Here is a 20351-nt window from a genome sequence, read left to right as displayed (position 1 = left end):
ACTCGGAGGCAAGTAACATATTTAATTTTAGTATTGTTGGCAAAATCTAGATTTTTTGTTGCAGTTATTATTTCAAGTAAATAAAAAGACAGATCTACCTTAATGGCCGTCTACAAGTGCAGCAGCAATTACAAAGGTGTATCCAGTGAAAAACCTATGTATCCAGTAATCACTACCCCTTCTTTTTTTAGAGGGGGGGATCTAACTTTCAACAAACAATAATATGATCTGGTGCATCGTACTGGCATACTGGAGTTACTGGATGATTCTTTTTATATCCTTACCTTCTCCTCGGTGGTTTGGCTCTCGATGGGATCATCTATGGCTTCGCTGCCATCCTCAAATGTCCGCCTGCAGCACACCAATGTGAAAGGAGGTGGTACCTCTTTTAGGAAGGAGACTGCTTCACGACGGGATTTTCCATACAACAGAGTGCCATTTACCTATCCAATCAGAAGTGTCTCAATCATTATATATTTTTCGGCAATGCAAGATGTTATTAGCACGACAAAGCATGTAATCACCATCAGTAAATCTATATTTTGAATTATGATTCTCCTGAAGATGTGGTGGAAAGCATGTTATATGACAAGTGCCCAAACAGAATATAATATTTAATTCTCACCTCAACTAAAATATATCAGTAGCAGAAAAGCTAGTTGACAATATGCATATTTGAATAACAAAAACAAACTCGATTTTTTCTAAATATTTTCAAATATGTGACAATTAGTATGCCCAGTTCCAAACCTAGTATCATCTGAAAAAAGTATTTGACATTTCGTCGGTGCTGGAACTCAAAAGATATTTTAAGTTCTGTTTTTATGAGATTAAAGCTTTTCTTTGCTTATGAACTCACGCATCCTGGCTGACAAAGAACGTTGCCTGTTTATGAGGCAACATTGCCTCTTATTTTGTTACCACATGAAAATCTATTTTTATTAATGCTTTTTATATAGAGGAAAGAGAAACATTATTCAAATTTAAAATGCCAAGAAGTAGGTCTCACTTCTAGGTCACTCATCTGTGGAGAAAACGTTGCGATACCCAGATCTTGCTTATACTATGAATTATCCTTTGGTTAAACATTATATACCAGTGGGTTTGCGAAGCCTGTGACTGCTTATAAAATTCAATCTTAACATATTTATTACCTGTATATAAATAAAGAAGAACACATTTTAATTGAACATTTTAAAACATTCTGTAAATGTGAAAGAATTTAAATTTGGAGGCAAAAAATTAAGTTAGTATCCTTAGATTGATTCAGGGAAGCAGTGCAAATGCATCAAATAAAATATAGTATGGATGATGAGTGGCCTCAATTGAATTCAGAAATACTCCATTCTACGCATTCAAATTAAATGTTGATTTTTTTTTAAATTTGTCAATTAAATACAATATTTAATTCTTTGTGTATTTGTTTAATGAATGCTTGCTTCTGTATTTGTGTGTATTATTTTGCAGCTCAGATTGTCAAAAATGCGTAGGCCAGGGTACCCGGCTTCCAGTAATGACTCAATGGGGGTCCCCGGATTCCAATAATGATTCATTGGGGGTCTCCAGTTTCCAATACTGATTAAGTGGGAGTCCACAGAAGTGAAAAGTTTACAAGCCACTGCTCTATACTAAGAAGAATCCAAATGTGTAGATTCCACAAGTAATGTAGGATTTGCGCACACTCCATACATCTAGCATCTGGGTTTTCCTGCTGTTCTACTCCCTCCTCTCTGCATTCTCTCTTCTAACTCCCAGTCACATTGAACTGTGTTTCTGCTCCCCCTGTTCACACAGTGTTTCGTTTTTAGTTTACCTCCTCTCCACTTAACGTAGCATAGATGGTTTCTCTGTGCTCGGTCTATAAAACATTAAAATAAAATAAACAGTAGTTTATTCTGCCCTCATCTCCAAAGCCTGGATCATCTGCCACCTCCTGCTGCTGGTATATAATGTAAGCAAAACTAAAGAGTATGGTCCAGGAAGTTCATAAAAAGTGCTGGAGGGGAAGTGGAGACCACAGCATGGTCGAGTCCCTGACTTATCCCAGATTACAGTGGGTCTGGAACCGATTCCAGAGCATCTGAAGGGGGTTATTTCAGGGGTCAATATAGAGGAAATGGAACAGACTATGCAAATAATGTTGGGGTGAAAATGGTCAGAGGAAGGAAGCAGATCAATTAGTAGCCACCGGCCAGATACAAATGGGAAGTAACAGCCATGGAAGGAATTATGTTTTGGATAAAGGAAAATTTATGCCGGATCTAGTTTCAGATGATGCAATGAAATAACTTGATGTTCTGTTTTAAACATACTAATTTGTCTTTGTCTGAATTTTATCCTGTAATATGATCTCTCGTTTAACATGAAATTGTATTATCAAATGTTGCTTTTATGGTTTTCCAATGTGTAAAGCCGAATAAAGAATTATTATTATTATTATTATAAAGGAAAATGAAAATGGAGGTCCCTTAATTAAGTATAAGGAAAATACAAAATCACATGTGCTCCAAGATTAGAAATCTTACTTGCGTTCGGCTGAATTATTTGGTGCGAAGATGAAAACACAGCAAGGGAAAATCAACGTGAGGGGAGGATTTAACCCATGACCAGGTAGTCAAGAGGAGGTGGTACCTGACTAGTTACATGGCAAATTCATTTATTAAATAAGTACATGTATTAATGGAGCTATTCTTAGGCACTATGTCTTTAAATATGTGTTGAGAGCGATGCATTCTAGTAACATGCAACAGATTCTACAATTGTTGGGGACACTCTGATGAAAACGACTAGACACATCAGAAAGCTGCACGTTTTCTTTTATGCAGCACATCTGCAAGTAAGCTAAATATGTTTGGTACACTGCAACATGAGATGACAGAGTGTACATGTGCCGCACAGCCACTTATAGAGAAAATGCAAGTATCACAAAAATGCATTGACAAAAAAAGCATCCAACATCTTGCACTTTACCGATGAGCAGGTAGTACTTAACATTTTCCAAAATAGGATACACAATTATGTAGTTCTTTTATATATTCTGATAACTGATATGCAACTAGTATGTTTTATCGCTTTAAGTTCCATCCTCCTCCAGCATTTTTTATTGAAACATTTAAATACAAACACATGGTTACTTTGTCACCCCATTTTACCTCCAAGATTTCATCCTCAGGCTGCAAAAGGCCGAATTTGGCAACGGGGCCATCTGCCGCAATAGATGATATGTAATGATGGCCATCGTAGGAGTCCAGCTCAACCCCTAACCTCAAGGTGTGAATAGGTAGTAGCTGCAGGAAAAAGATATTGGGTACGTTTACAGTCTTAAGCATAAAGCTATTAATAAATATTGACAAATGATATCTGTAACTCATTCTTACATTGCAGATGACATGCTTGGCCTTGCCTGCTCATACAATACTTCTGACACACTAAAGCATGCCAGATTAACACACGTGTCATCGGATGTGTGAAATGTGTATGTGTTGCTCTACATGTTTTCCTACCTGGGGTTGCTCTTCAGATGGGGTAGGCTTCACATGAGAACTCACAGGCGGGCAGATTTCCATTACAAGGGTGCACCACAGAGAGGTGCAGCTCTTCAGCATGTTGAAGGCCCAGTAAACGCCCTAACATTTTTAAATGCCCCGTATGGGTTTGGAATCGAGAGAAAGGAGGGAGCACCAGGGTACTCAGTTATGATAATGGGAGTATTTTTCATCTCTGTAGTTCATTGTCACTGGACCAAAAATGAGCACAAAGACAGTGAGGCAGAGCAGTTCAGGCTTCATCAGAGAAATTATGTATGTTAGAAACTCAGAAGTTAGCGACACTCATTACAATTGCCAATTCAGTCAGTGGGTTTATTTTGAACAAATAAAGACTTTAATTCACACACTGCTGAACACTGCACATACAAATACACAGTAAAACATAACAATACTACTATCCCTCTAGACTCTTCTCTGCCAGAGGCCTGTGTTATGTGTTAAGATATAATTAACTTTGTTAAATAATGGAAAGTCCCTTCTGTGGGACTTAAGAGACTTTACGGTGTGTACAACACCTGCCTACAGGGTTTGTCACCCTTTCCTATCCAACCTTTTCCCACTGTATTTCTCGTAATGTGACATCAGGAACAACCCCATCCTTTTTAGTTTGGCAAGTGGGGGGGCTGGCAGAGTTAATTGCGGTAATGTGTAATATATCTTTTCTGGTAGCTTGTTACTGTATAGATGACATTCTGCTTCCATGCCACCATGCTATTCTGTGAAATTAAAATGTGTGAATTCTGCCAGAAACACCTATCCACTAATTTGTGACTTAATCAAAAGCTAAAACAATAGTCTTTTTTAAGCTTTTGAATAAGTCACAAATTGGTGCATAGGTGTCTCTGACAGAATCAACATTTCTTTAATATTACATAAACTTAGATTCTGAGGATTACAGGGTGTACCCGTTTATTTATGCTTTCTTTTCACCATTCTATTCTGTTTTCTTTGTTCTAGATTTGTTTAGATTCCTATGTCCTTTGTTCTGTTTCAGTTTGGTATGAGTGGTGCCACATGGCACATGCTATGTGTGGGCTCCTAAATAAAGGGCATTTCAAGTTTATTACGGTGTCAGCCCTTCTTTCATCACATCACTTTTGTATCGATTCCCAGCTTACTAGTAATGCTACTTTTGGATCACAGAGAACCCCATGATTTCCTATGAGGCTGCCAGAACGTCCTTCCAAAAAAATGACATTCTCAGGCGTACTTACCCTCTTCTATCTAACTTTCTCGCCAGATTTCCAAAAACATCGATCACTAGTCCAGGGAACATTCTACTCAGCCTGTCTGGGGTCAGGTATTAACCCATCATACCTTTAATTGAAGATTCTCTGTGGGGCACCGATTTGCTATTCTTAGATAGGTCCCTCCATAGTATTTCCCTTGACCTATTTGGACTTCTAAATCTAATATAAAAAACATTTTATAATCACTTTTTATGGATTTTGGCAGCATTAATAGACAGGATGACTAGTTCCATACGGCTACACAGTAGGCACAAAACCAATATACATACATTAAACCCCCACATCCAGCCCATGGTAGTCCTGCCATTTGCCCCAAATCTTGTTGTGTTTGCGCAGGCACCATAGATTCACCCATTTCCTCCATTCTGCCAGTGAGGGGGATTCTGTGGATTTCCATTTATGTGCGATGTCACGTTTGGCCACCAATGTTTTCACTCTTGTCCTCCCCAACCTCCAGCAGTACAGCCCTGGGGTTTAGTTCAATCTGGCGGTTCAGAACCGTGGAGAGTTCCTCCCGTATCCCCTTCGAAACGGGAGTCGGTCTGGGACAGGGCCAGACCATGTGGAAGAAGTTTGCTTCTGCCAGGGAGCTGTGGATAGGGCCTGAGAGAATCTGCTGGCCAAGTAATGTTGTTAGGGATTCACGTAGCCAAGATGTAGATAGTTAAGTTGAAGCATGAATAGACACAGGGAGATAACCAGTTCCCTGGGGGCATGCTAGGTTTCGTGCCAGTCATCGTCGTCCAGGTCTCCCACCCACGTCTCCCACCACTCACGGAACCTTGGGAAGTGGTCTGGGGCATTAAAGATAGCTCCCTTGCTCAAGCGTCCCAGCAGGATCTTAGCTTCAATAGACTTAAATTCTGGGATTTGTGTGCCCTTTGGTACATGCTCTGATAAGGCATGGTGCAATTGTAAATATTAATTAAAGTGTGTGGTGGAGAACTGGTACTGGTCTTGCATGTAATTAAACAACATCATGGTCTCCCCCGCCAAACATCCCCACGGTGAGTAGTCAATTCTGTCCCATTACGCAAAGCCCTGCAGGCCAGCCATGTGTTGCAGCCACATCCCTTGCCACAGTTGGGTCACTCCAGTGAGTCTGCATTCCCAGTTGATGGATCAAAGCAGCGGCCTCCAGCACAACAGGGTTTCCCCGTGTACAGTCAGGGAGGGTTTGTGGAATCGAGGATCCATAGAGCAGGCCTAAAAAAATGTCAAGGCCCAATAGATTTAGTTCCCCTGATAAGCAGTCATCCCACCCCTCCATTAAACCAGTAAATAATCGTTGTGAGTTGCGCAGCTAGATAGTAACCATAAGAGGTCTGCCATTCTTAATCCCCCAAAGAAAGGAGGTAATCCTCAAGGTCAACAATAGGAACCACTTCTTAGGTACATGTTGGGGAAAGTTCGAAAGAGTGCATAAAAAGCAGGAAATCTCATCATTTTAAACAGAGCTACTCTGTAGGTCTCTGCTTAGCCCGGTTATCAGGGGAGTCAAATAAAATCTCCATGTCAATACCGGGAGATGGAAGATGTAGTATTTGAAGGTCAGGCAGTGGAGTTGGACTGCAGCACGACAAGAATAACCGTCTGTATTTTGTTTGATTGGCACCAATAGGGATTTAGAGAGTTGGCCTGGAGGCCACTCCACAGAGACTGAGAATCTCCAGGCATCGTGGACTGAGAGTCTGCCAGGAACAGCAGGCTATAATTGCAGAGCGGGCAATACACTCTTCCGGTCCTCTTCACAATGGACTATTCCCTCACCCAAGCCTTGAAACAAATGAGAAGCACGAAAGCCTCGATTGCCAAGGCAAATAAAAGTAGGGAGAGGGGCCAGCCCTGATGAGTAACCCTATGGATTGGTAAAGGAGGGGAGAGGGTCCCATTAAACCGAACTTGGGCGACTGGACTGTTGTGCAGGAGGCCAACAAGTTTTGCAGAAGAAAGGTCCAAGCCAAGCCCTTCATAACACCGCTTCCAAAAAGGATCAGTCGACGATATTGAAAGCCTTCTCAAAGTCTATTAGCAAAAGGTGGGTTGCTTGATAAGGTGTGCTTGGGATAGGACTGTTTGGACTCTGTGGATACAATGGATACTGTGGTAGGTAATCCTGTATGGCATCAATATCCACATTAGTCTGGGTGAACCAAGTAGGGTGGAGCCCGGGTTAGGCGGTTGGCCAAGACCCTAGCGAACATCTGGACATCTGCACTGATAAGCGAGCCAGGCCTGTACGAGGAACAACGGTCCGTGGGTATACCTCCCTTAGGGATCACGACAATGGTTGCCATACCTACTTCAGGAGGAAATGACCCCCGGTCTGCCGTGTCAGTATAGAACGACAGGAGGTGTGGGAAGATGAGATATTGAAAACACTTCGGAAAAACGATCAGGAACCCATTCGGACCCGTAGGTTTCCCTGAGGTCAGAGTGGACAGTGCCTTCTTAATCTCCACCGTTAATAGCTGATCAAGATCATGGGCCAAGGACCGGAGAATCAAGGCCTGTGGAAAGTCTTGTAGTATCGAAGAGGCAAGTTACTGCAGTGCTGTGGGCATTGTCATGTAGAGCATGCGGTAGCAGTCCACAAAGACCTGGCCACTTCTGTGGTCCACTCATAAAAACTGTTTGTGGCGGGTGTTTGTCGGAACAACGAATTCCTCTACCCGCATACCGTAACAACGCGGTCTCTATAACAACTGCGTCTTAACCACAAATTGCTTTACCTTGCATGCCTTTACCACAAATTTCTGTGGTAAAGGCATGCATGGTAAACTGCTATGTGTGGCTACGGTTACCATCCCCCTCCCGCTACCCCTAAATACAACCAACCCTTCCCTAATCCCTAAAAATTACTCCCTTATCACCCTCTAGAGCCCTAAAAACATTTTAAAAATACCCCAAACCCCCCTCTGAAAATTTCGTGGTAAAGGCAAAGTCGTTTTTCAGGCAAGTCGTTCGGGTTGCGGGCTTGTGGTTCTCGTGGCTCTGGCCTCGTTGTTCCGGATGTTTCCCGTCTGTGGCATCACAGATAGAGGGTACTATTCTAGATGTCATGTCCCTAGAGGCCAGCCTGTACAGGAGCCTACCAGTTTTGTCCCCGTGCTCGTATGCATGTTGGGTCGAAGCCCTCTAACACTGCCTAACCTACTCCAAGAAGACCAGTCGCAGTTGACACCTTGTTAGCACCAGCTTGTAGGCCAGATCCGCCGATGGTCGGAGATCTGCCTCCAGGTCGGTCATTTGCGACAGTTTGCAAGCCTCTTTTTAACATATATACACTTTAATTAGCCCTCTCAGGGTAGATTTGCTGGCTGCCCACAAGGTCCTGGCAGAAGGCATAGTGCCCTGGTTCATTTCAAAGAAAGACTAGATCTCCATTTTTGACAAATTTGGCACAATCCTGGTCTACGAGATACCAGGCGTTAATATTCCACTTGGGTCTCACGTGCACCTTGACAGGGCCCATCTAAAAAATGAAGGAATCATGGTCCAATATGCCTCAGGGAAGGATCTGTACATGAATTAGGTGAAGGACATTATGGGCCAGGATTCAGATCTGGTTGTTGGGTGATTGCTTTTGGTGTGCCGCAGATGCGTTTGTATATGCTCGCTGGCCGGTGTGTCAGATCCTCCACGCATGGAAAAGACCCAGCGAGTCAGCTCATAGGGAAAGGAGCGTGGAACGTGTGCAGCGGACCAGTTGGGGTGGTTCAGAGGTCTCCCAAAGGAGGTCGCAGACAGCAATGCGGTACCCAAAGGAAGGGTCAGCAGGAGCTTACAAAGCATTTGTAGTGTTGATTGAAGCGGCTGCTGAGGGACATAAGCTGATAAAAAATTATTGTGCCTACCCTTGAGATTGCCTTTGACCCCCACGTGGCGCCCCTGAGTGTCACCACAGGATTCGAGAGGCCACCAGTGAAAATCCTTTAAGCAGCAAAATCGCCATCCACCAGGAACCTCGGGCCAACCCAGCATGTAACACCTAGTCGTAACCAAAGTGATCAAGAAAGGAGCATTGTGTGCCCAACAGGTGGGTTTCCTGCAGCATAACCACTACTTGTTGGAACCTTTCATATACCACAAACCGGCCGATCTTTTGATGTAATCTAGGAGGCCATTAATGTTCCATGACAAAACATTAACCATCTTTAATAGGGGAGGAGGGTTGATGTGGCAACCCTCCCCAAAGGTGGACAACAGGATGTCCAGCAGAAGACAGTCACAGTGTGAATGTGGAAAATGAGGTGCTGTGTTGTGCATGTGTTCTGTGAAAGGAGCTCGGCGATCGTTGTGTATGCAAATCTAAACAAACCAAATAAATTACCAATTCCCCCAACTGCCCCAACCCCCACACTTCCAACTCTGAAGCATCTGTCACCCCAACCCGAAACATCATAAAAATCGAACAGAGCCTAGACGCCTAGAGGCTCTTAGCCATCTCCACACAAGGATTAGAGTGCCCAATAGCAATCTCAATATATATGTCACAGTAGAACAGCATGTGAAACAAACAAAACCTTACCCAAGCCCCCAACGCAAACTGCAAAGTATGTGTCACAGACAGGTAATGTCCACGAGGTGTACTGCAATGTTCAAGTACTAGAATAGGATCAAAGTATCAAAGGGAGCGCAACTGCACCCTCATATCGGGAGTGAAACAGTTCCAGGGTGTCCGAAAGCGGGGCCTCTTGGTCGGGGTTGCCAGTCCCAAAAGTATTGCAATTTGGGATCAGTCATGAGGTTATGTTATGTTATATGGGTATTTATTACGCGCACAACTACTCTCGAGTATCCTGGCGCGGAGCATAACCACAAACAAGTCAAGAGAAAAACAGCATAACATAAATTTTTAGTAAGCTTTATTAAAAAGGTGAGTTTTGAGGAGCTTTTTTAAAGCTGCTAAGATCTCTGGTATCCTGAGAGTGAATGGGAGGGAATTCCAGAGGGTAGCCGCTTTGACCGAAAATGATTGACCGCCCAATCTGGTTCGCCGGAAGCGGGGGATTACCAGCCGGCGTTGAGAAGCCGACCTGAGGTGTCGACTAGGGACATGGAAAGTCACTCTTTTCCTGAGATAGCCGGGGCCAGTATCATGTAGGGCTCGATGCGTGAGAACCAGAGCCTTAAATTGAACTCTTTGGGCCACCGGCAACCAGTGGAGTGTGGCCATTTGCGGTCTTATGCTACTGCGTCTGGAAATGCCTAGCAGAAGTCTTGCGGCCGCATTTTGGATGAGCTGCAACTTGTTAACCAGAAAGGAGGGTGAGCCCAGATAAAGAGCGTTGGCATAATCCAGGCGGGACAATATGAGGGCTCTAGCGACCGTTTCTTTGGCCGGCTCGGGCAATAGAGGGAAGAATCTGCCCAGAGATTTAAGGGTCCCAAAGCAGGCACCCGTAAGTCTTTTAATGTGCTCTGAGAACTTCAAATCTTCATTGAACCAGATGCCCAGATTCTTGGCTGGGCCACCTTCAGAGAGGGGATGGGGGAAATCAGGAGGCCAAACTAGTTCAGTGAATTGGTTTGGAAATTGGCCATATAGTATGATCTCCGATTTTCCCTCGTTGCATTTGAGTTTGGCACGGGCCAACCAGGTAAATACGGCCGCCAGGCACTTTTGTGCTGCAGCCGTTTCTAATGTCGAGTTACCCCAGGTGAACAGGAGCTGGGTGTCATCGGTGTAGGACATAATTTTTTCACCCAGCTCCTCGGCCAGGTAGATCAGCGGGGTCATATAAATGTTGAATAGAAGTGGGCTCAATGTTGAGCCCTGTGGGACCCCGGTCTGAACAGGCCTGGCCGAAGAGGAGTACGGGGGCATCCAGACTTGCTGGTAACGGGAGTCCAGGAAAGACTCCAGCCAAGACTACACAGCCCCGGTGAGGCCGATATCAGTAAGGCGGGCCAGGAGGAGTTGGTGAGGGACCGTATCAAAGGCGGCAGAGAGGTCCAATAGGATTAGCGCCGCTCTGCCACCCTTGTCCGTACACTCCCTAATGGCTTCCACCACCTCCACCGAGGCTGTCTCCATGCTGAAGGAGGCCCTGAAACCCGACTGGGCTGGGTGAAGTGCCCCGGACTCTTCCACAAAGGCGTTCAACTGCCGAAAAACAACCTTTTCACAGACTTTCGCCAGTGCCGGAAGCAGGGAAATGGGACGGTAATTGGCTGCGATGAGGGGGTCTGCTGATGGCTTCTTCAGGAGAGGCAGAAGTTTAGCTTGCTTCCACTGCTTAGGTACCACTGCCGACTGCAGTGACCAGTTTACCATAGCAGTGACCTCTGACCCTACGCAATCTGCTACTCCTGCCAGAACTCTTGCCGGGCAAGGGTCCGAAGGGGAGCCTGATTTAAGAGATTTCAGCAGAGCAAGGATGTCCAATTGGTCAACCATAGTAAATTTGGCAAGGCAACTGCTAGAGGGAGTACCGGATGTCTCCGCCAAAGGGTGTGAGGCAGCGTTGCTCAAAGCTAATCCCTCTTCAATAAGCTTGATCTTATTAATGAAAAAGGAGGAGAGCTCCTCACACCATTCAGCAGAAACCGGGATCTTTTTATGCTCCGCTAGAGGCGACAGAAAGCTTTGGACTATAGCGAAAATGTCCTTATCATTATTATCCACTTTTAAGATCCTAGTCGCAAAGTAAGCGCCTTTCGCAGTCTTAACTGCGGTATAGCACTCTCTTTGGACTGCGCGGAGGTTGGCTTTAGTTTGCGGAGAGTATGCAGCGCTCCAAAGCCGCTCAAATTTCTTACATGACCTTTTTAGCTCTTTTAGCGCTGGCGTGTACCAAGGTTGAGTAGGCAACACGCGTCGGGGGTTTTTCGGGGCAGGTTTGGAAATGGTCTCTACTCCTAGACTGACCCAGGCGTTAAAGAGGTCCACTTGGCCCTCTAGATTAGTAGCACGAGCCATCTGGGAGTGCATGAGGGCTTCAACTAGCCCAGGAATGTTAATTTTCTGTACTAGGGGGCCTGACTGAGGAGGAGGGTGGCGAAATGGTAGTACCATGTCCCAGGAGAAGTCGATCACAGCATGGTCGGACCAGGTGACTGGCTGGGGATCTTTAATGACCAGGGCAAAGTTGGAACAAACCAGGTCCAGCTTATGTCCTCGGGAGTGCGTAGGTTTAGAGATCCACTGTGTTAAGTGCGTTATACCCAAAAGGTCTTGAAGACCCAGTGTGTCTGGAGAACTGGTGGAGTCTAAATGTATGTTAAAGTCTCCAAGAAGGAGAAATTTTGGGAAGCGTAACACACGATCCACCAGTGTATCTCCTGGAGTGGTGTGGCTCACTGGTTAGAGGCGGCAGACCCGGAAGCAGAGGACGGCCCGGGACCAGGGTTCAATCCCCGACGCGGCAGGGTCGTGAACCAGGGTCAGCGGACTCGATAATTCTCGCCTCGGTGCCTACTCTAACCACGGATCACACTCGACAACTCTGGGCATTAGCTTGCCTCATCTCCACAACGGCCCCCCACAAACGCCGGGGATGCCTGGTTTCACCTTGAAGATACCCAGGAGGGAGCATCTCACAGGGAAAGCCAGGACGGGTTCCCCAGCGGTCTATAGCGCCAGGACGCCTCCGGGTAGCAGTGCGCTTTACAAGACACACACATTTACATTTACCTCCTCCGCAGGCCGACTGAGCCACCCTATGTGAGTGGTTGTGTTTCCTACATGGAGGTTTAAAACAGGAGATTGAGTCCCCCCCCCTACCCGCGGGCTGCCCCCCTCTTTTTCACTAAGATGTTGGATTTCACGTTGTTCTGTCGCCCACTACCAGGCCTGTTCCAGAGTGTAAAATAAATAAGACGACAAATTACACCCTGGTGAGGCAGCACGAGCAGTCAGCCTCGTCTAAAGTCCGCCCGTTAACCAAGTCAGCCACTCAAAGAGAAGGGTGTGCAGATCCTGGCGGATTCCCAGTGGAGTCCCCCCTGACATCTGCAGAACCCTGCGAGTGGTGGGGGCCACTCAGAGAACCAGGAGTCACCAGGGCAGGCCCGATGGAGCCTGGCAAAACGAATCAGGAGGGGTGGGGGTCCACACAACACAGTCTCAAATACAGCAGGGGGTCCATGTTACACAATCCCTGGGAGCGGATGTTCCTGCTCCGGTGCTTGCGCTGCCGGGCCCGGAACTCCCCAACTGCCAAGGACAGCGGGAGGAGGGGTGGTGTCTCAGCCTCACTGGGCCCCGCGGGCCAACATCATTAACCCAATGGGGTCACATAGCAGCTAAGAAGAAAAGAGGTGGCGGGGTGCCATGATCTTTAAGCCTTGCAGATGACCCTGGGAGTGGAGCCCTCCACCCCAGTTCAGGAAAGCAGCAACTGCAGTCGACATCTTGGGAAGAGGCTTCGAGTTGCGGCGAATGCCCCGTGGGGTCCAGTGAACACGGAAGAGGAGAGTTTAACCCTGTACATTAGGCTGCCCTTATGTCCATGGCAGCAGTTTGGGTCGTCTCTGGCCCATGTACACTAGCACAGGAAGCCAGAAAAGAGTCGCACCACATCCCTCACAGCGTCTCCCTCTCCCAAAAGCACCGGCGCTGAGCCAGTCACTGGTGTCCTGCACCGGAAGGGGGAGTGTATAGGGCCTCCAGGCCGTGCAGTCTCCACACCTCACCCCGGCTCAGGTGGCGGTTACCATCTTGCTTGCACCTCACGGAGGGTGCTTCAGCTTGGTTCAGGGCCACGGTATCCCTGATCTCAGCAGGTCAATTCGGGTCTCTGCCAGCTCCCCCCCCCAAACAGTGTGGCAGGGAAGAAAGGATGTCTTCTGTCGTGCAGGATGTAATAGGATACTCATGGGGGCTACGGGAGCCGACTCAAAATGCTGCAGCCAACCATGCTGTCCAAGCCGCGTCCCAAATCTAATACCATTTACCACCGATCCATATAATCCCATTTTATCTACATGCTGTGCAAAGACCATATCTTATATGTGTTTGAGATTGACCCTATAATGTTCTGTAAGGAATTCACAAGTTGTTCAAATAGCTTACGTGGTCTGGTTTCTGCATTCCTAAATATGTCCCCAGTGTGTCAGCTGATAATATCGAAATCATTCCTGATCATTCACCTGGAACACCCTTTTACATTTCTAGAGTTACCATATTTGACCCCTTCATTTAGATCAGCTAGCATTTTATATTTGTGATACTGCCAGTGTTTTTGTAGTTCATTACTATGTAAGCCAGCATGAAGAACGCATTACTTGTCTCTGGAAACAGTCGTTCTGGTGAATTCTCTATCTAACTGACAATTCCTCACATTGAAAATACCCCCGGAGCTAGACAGCATTCAGAGATTTTTATAAATTAATTCCATTGCATGCCGGTAGGTAAAGTCGTGGTCCCGTTCCGCCGCGGAAGTGACATTGGTGTCACACTGTAATTGCCACCTCCATATATCAACGTCAGTTTCTTTTTGATATCCGTTCTCTCCGCGGAGACATAAGTAATCAAATTGTGCCAGTGTGCTGATGTATAATGCAGAATCTTTTTTGTATTAACAATATGAGTCCCTTCCAGAGAACGGGGAGGAGAGTGGGTCACTGAGGATTCTGCAGTTAAGAGTATCCACCAGAAACAGCATCACCAAAGGAAAGTTATTTGTTCTTCTGATAGATACTTTTAACTGCAGATTTTTCATCTTGTGAATAGATAACAGAATAGTAGGTCAGTTTGTGGAATAGCTTAGACCAGGAAATCCTGAAGGACTGAGCAGGCAAAGTGCTCCCACTACCAGACTTTGCCATTACCATTGTGTGTGTATATAAATGTTCCTTCTCCTCCACATCCCCGTACTCTTGTGTTCTTGTTCAGGATGTACCTGGTCTAGTGGTTCGGGCTGGACTGTTCTTACTTAGGCAGGATCAAGAATGATTTACCTATGGTGGGTGAAAAACAATGGACTGGGATGCGACCTGAGTGATTGCTAGTGGCTAAGATTAATTCAAGGAATTGTAAGCGCGCTACTCACCAGTGAGGGTCTCAAGGTGTTGTGGTAGGGGGGGGGGGGGCCCTGGGTGTAAGCAGCTCCGTTCAGTCAAAGACCCAGGTCTTGAGTGTCTTCCTGAAGATATTCGGGGAGGGGGCACTTCTGATGTCGATCGGGAGCTCGTTCCAGGTCTTGGCTGCGATGTAGGGGAAGGCTCTTCCACCTGTTCTGGTTCTGTGGATACGCGGGGTTTCGGCGAGGTCAGCAGACTGAAGGTTTCTCTTGGGTAGGTGGAAGGAGATTCTTTTGTTGCGGTATTGGGATCCAGTGTTGTGGAGGCATTTGTAGGCAAGGGTGAGTATCTTGAAGGTAACTCTCTTCTCAACGGGGAGCCAGTGGAGGTTCTGCAGGTGTTGGGTGATGTGCTTGTGTCGAGGGATGCTGAGGCAGAGTCTGGCTACGGTGTTCTGTATAGTCTGGAGCTTGCTGGATCAGAGATTTGTTGATCCCGGTGTAGAGGGCATTTCCGTAGTCCAGTCTGCTGGTTATGAGTGAGTGGGTGACTGCCTTTCTTGATTTGAGGGGGATCCATTTGAAGGTCTTTCCGAGGATTCGGAGGGTGTTGAAGAAGCTGGAGGCAACAGTGTTGACCTGTCAGGTCATGGAGAGAGAGGAGTTGAGTACAATGCTTGAGGTTCCTGGCGTGGTCCATGGGGTGGGAGGGCTGCCGAGAGTGGTGGGCCACCAGGTGTTGTCCCATGCAGATGGGGAGGGTCTGATGACGAGGACCTCAGTCTTCTCCGAGTTGAACTTCAGACAGCTGCTGCTCTTCCAGGATGCGACGTCCGTCATTTCTTCCTGGAAGTTGAGTCTGATGGTGATCAGGTCCTTGGTGAGGGAGAGGATGAGGTGGGTGTTGTCGGCATAGGATACTATGCTGACTCCATTCTGTCTGACGATGGCGGCGAGGGGGGCCATGTAGATGTTGAAGTGTGGGGCTGAGCAATGATCCTTGGGGTACTCCGCAGTTGATTTCCGTGGGTTCAGAGAGGAAGGGTCAATCCATCACCTTGTCGTTGTTGTAGTTTCTCTCCAACTTGTTCATAGCATGTGCAATGCCTAATAGTACTTCTTAGATCAGGAAATGATATATCTCAGTAATAGATACTCCAGCATAGTGTATTTGGTACAATTCTTGCTTTCCCACCATTGTACAATAGGGATCGAAGGGTTGGGTCCGCCCCATTAAAGATTTCCTCAGGTAGGATGAATGCTGAATTGTCCATTGCTTACAAAGCACAGAGATAGGGAAATCATCTTGTATAATGCTACCTAATCTATTAGTGGCAGTGGTAGTCAAATTCAATGAATTACTTAATTTTTTTACTTTTTCAATGTCCCCTCCAAGTCATTAGCAGTACATCTGTCCTTGTCCTCTGTGATATGAATGCCAAGGTATCTGAAGCCTTCCCTACTCACCTGCTTGAGGACTCCAGTCACTGTGTAGGGTCCAGCCGCAGTTTATATCAGCTTTGACTCTTGTTGCATCAACATGCCTTATAGTAGGCGACTTTAATATTACAGCAGATCATCCTAACTCTTCAGTCACAAACGATCAAATGCATTCTCATTCAGATTTTGAACTCTCACAAATTAATACCTTTCCTACTCATCAAGTTGGACACTGTATCAAGCGTATGTTTGCAATTCCAATTTTGTGACAGATGCCTCTATGTTGGTGTCAACTCCAAATCTTTACATTCAGTTAGTGCTACACTACATAAAAGGTTCCTTCAAGAGAGCCCCTACTGAATATAGAAAGAAAAATTATTCTCTGGTGATATTTCTTTCCCTAAGAGAAAGTCAGTTTGGGGAACACATGTTGAAACCTATGTTTAAATACTATTTCAAGGTTTTCTAATGCACTTGTGCAGATTGCTGCACGGAGTAGTGGTCCAGAAATATGTCTCTGAACAGCAAAAGGTCATGAGGAGTACAACCTGGCATGTAAGACTAACTATAATCAAATTAACAATTATTAGCAGGCATTCTCAGATTTTTATTCTGCCTGTAGCAACAATAATAAAGAAGTGTTCAAGATTGTCAAAGAAATGACTAATCCGGCAACATGGGACAACTTCCCTGTCCCTTCACTAGGCCTATATCAAGTACTTTCATCCTCCTTCTTTCCCCAAGATTTAAGCGATATTCTTAATTCTGATTGGACCCTTGCTTATTTAGATAGCCTTCAACCAAAGGACTTAAAAGCTACATGACAAATTTGCTCTCTTCCTTGTTAAGGACATAACAGTTACACGTTTGGCTGTGGTTTCCCATTAGAACCTTGTCTGGCTAAAATACTTCACCTGATTATCAATAATTTTGCTCCCAATTTTTCCTCCCTTTTCCATGCCTCCCTCTCCACCATCCTTTCCTGCTGGAAACAAGCTACCACTCTGCTCAAGAAGTCCATTATATCCTATAGTATCATCTGATGGAGATGGTCTAGATGGTTCTATTCCCATTTCCTGTTCTCACAAACCTGTTTCTTTATTTTTCAATATCCCCTCCAACTCTAAATGAATATCAGAATGTGTGATCTCTTATTTCCTACCTTAAAGCAGCACAACCTCCATTATGTAGGCTCATGTGGATATCACGGACTGTGGATACCCAAACTGTTTCAGTTCTGAACGATGTAGTAAGGAACCAGACTAAATGAATATAGAGAGGTGGGCTTTTTACATACTTTCCACAGCTCTGTCAGAAAAAAGCAGCAAGAAAAAGGTGATAATTTGCCATGATGTTGGGGTCAACAGCAGAATTCTTGAGTTTGGGATTATCGAAGCATTCTTCAAGCTCTAGAGTACCATGCCGAAATCTAAGGAGTAAATGCACAATCTAGAGAGAGAGCAGGTACAAAGGTCGATGTCTAGAGTTTCATAATTTTCGTAATCCATATTTATTAAAGACTAGCTTACCCGTTGCGCGTTGCTGCGATCTTAGAAGAAAGAAATTCAAGGAAACTCATTATGATAACATTAAATTTACATTGTGTCATTGTTATTGAAACTTATTCATTTTATTTTTGAAAACATTTCTAAGTGTGGCTTGAGCAGTGCGTCCCCGATTGGCTTCCAATCTTGATTTTGGTTGCTTGTTCATTTGAGAAGAATGAGCTTGAGCAGTGCGTACTCGATCGGCTTCCAATCTTGATTTTCGTTGCTCGTTCATTTGAGAATTACGGGCTTGATCAATTTGTATTCGAACAGCTTCTATTCTTGTTCCCTGTTGCTCGTCTGTTTCTGAAGCTCGTAATGCCTTTTTCTTTCGTGCTTCTGATGTAGATTGACCAATCGATTTCCATTTGGGGGTCATAACTGTCGACGATGCTTGCAAATTCGCTGTCTATTTCAGCATTCGAAAGATTATGAGGGCCCTGGGGGGGCCGATTTAAAAAAAAAACAATTGACAGAAACCTTCGCTGGAGTGTACTCAACAACTTCCCAAAGTTTCATGGCGATCGGATGAATGGTGTAGTAATGCATAAAGGACAAACAGACAGACAGACATACATACTTTCGTTTTTATATATACTAGCTTACCCGTCGCGCGTTGCTGCGATCTCAGAAGAAAGGAAATTCAAGGAAACTCGTTATGATAACATTCAATTTACATTGTGTCATTTTTATTGAAACTTATTCATTTTAATATAGAAAACATTTGAAAATATGGCTTGAGCAGTGCGTACTCGATCGACTTCCAATCTTGATTCTCGTTGCTCTCCTGTTTCATTCGAGTGGGCTTGAGCAGTGCGTAATTGATCGGTTTCCAATCTTGATTCTTGTTGCTCTCCTGTTTCATTCGAGCGGGCTTGAGCAGTGCATAATCGATATGTTTCCAATCTTGATTCTCGTTGCTCGTTCGTTTTAGAAGAACGGGCTTGAGCAGTGCGTACTCGATCGGCTTCCAATCTTGATTGTCGTTGCTCATTCGTTTGAGAAGAACGTGGTTGAGCAGTTGTGTTCGAACAGCTTCTAATCTTGTTTCCCGTTGCTCGTCTTGTTTCCGACGCTTGTAATGGCTTTTCTTTCGTGCTTCAGATGTAGATCGACCAATCGATTTCCGTTTGGGGAGCATAACTATCGACGATGCTCGCAAATTCGCTGACAATTTCAGTATTCAAAAGATTATGAGGGCACTGGGGGGCCGATATTTAAAAAAAAGTTATGCCAGAAACCTTCGCGGGAGTGTACTCAACAACTTCCCAAAGTTTCATGCCGATCGGATGAATGGTGTAGTAATGCATTAAGGACAAACAGACAGGCATACATTCGTTTTTTTATATATATAGATATAGATAAGGAACAATATGAATTACTTCTTAAAGGTAGTTTGCCTGGTATAAGCAATGTTATAATATGAGCCATATGCAAGGAAGATGGTAAGCCAATTGTCTGACCTCTTTATACATCAGTAGATGTGGCACAACCAGGCCCATATATTGCTTTTCAAATTCTACTGATAACCCATCCCTGTCTGGTGTTTAGCACCTTGAGTGTATTGTGCTGCTAGTTTTAAATATTCTCCCATAAGCAGAGCCTGTATACTCACACTGGGTTCATCGGTCAACCATGTCAAAATGTTCCAATCTAAGAATTTATTTATAACCCCTTTATTTTCCCTAAAAACACCTTCAAACATAACGAGTATATTTCAGTATACCATGCAAAGAACTGTGTAAGTATATTTTCCTAGTCATTGCACCAGTAGCTGTAACTTTTCCCATACTAATAACGTCACCAGCTGCACATGGCCATCTTAACAATGCAGCATGTGTTCGTCCGAGTTGCCCCCTCATATGCCAAACTATTGTATATTTGCCAGGTTAATACATTGCACATTGTGGGACCTTCCTGAACTCAGTAAAAGTGATTTTTAATTCTGGTAATACATTGCTATGACATGTATTAGAATATCTATTTTCTAAATCATTTAATTTACTTTAAAATATGCAGAGGTATCCTCTCAGTGTCTTCAAAACAGCAGCATGGTTTGCAATTCCTTCACCCTATATGTAAATACCTCCCAAATCACTCCACTTATAGTGACCGACACCACAACCATTTTAAATGTTGCTATGGATGTCCTCAGTTCCACCCCAAAAGACCCGGTCTTATCTAAGAGAACAGAAAACGCCACATGTGAGACTGTGCATGTGACCCTTGCAGTCAGAGTTAATTCTGGGGCAAAGTCTGTGGCAGATGCTTAATTGAGACAGTCAAGTTGCTGGGATCCCTCCTCCCTAAATGGCAGTGCAGGTGTGCAAAGGTACCATGAACTGAGGAATGGAAAGTGTAGCATCTCAATCCCTCGTGCCTGGAGTGCCGTATGTACAACAAACTGTTATATCATAATTTATATTAGCAATTTGGCAACTATCACCAGTTGTCTAGATGACTATTCTGTTCAATCCAATAAGGGGTCTATAGTGAAATTAAATCACGCTCCTCATTATTGTACAAGAAGATATTTGTAGACACACTGTAGGAACTCACTGGTAAAACTAAAGAGTCCATATGTGGGCCATAAATATT

General features: G+C 44.9%; 1 protein-coding gene across 6 annotated transcripts in view; it reads right to left on the bottom strand.

Moving 5' to 3' along the window:
- Window positions 1-20351, bottom strand: part of PATJ (PATJ crumbs cell polarity complex component) — a 1366227-nt gene that overhangs the window by 1101365 nt on the left and 244511 nt on the right. For all 6 annotated transcript variants that reach the window (XM_086953328.1, XM_086953320.1, XM_086953345.1 and 3 more), the window contains exons 15-16: window positions 3153-3287; window positions 285-443 (exon numbers count right to left, since the gene is read on the bottom strand). In XM_086953328.1, coding sequence (XP_086809454.1) covers window positions 285-443; window positions 3153-3287 — 294 coding nt within the window. The remainder of the gene's footprint in view (window positions 1-284; window positions 444-3152; window positions 3288-20351) is intronic.

Source organism: Lissotriton vulgaris, chromosome 1_1 (assembly GCF_964263255.1).
Source record: "Lissotriton vulgaris chromosome 1_1, aLisVul1.2, whole genome shotgun sequence".
In the NCBI taxonomy this organism is placed as follows: Eukaryota; Metazoa; Chordata; class Amphibia; order Caudata; family Salamandridae; genus Lissotriton; species Lissotriton vulgaris.
This window is presented reverse-complemented; position numbering and strand designations above follow the sequence as displayed.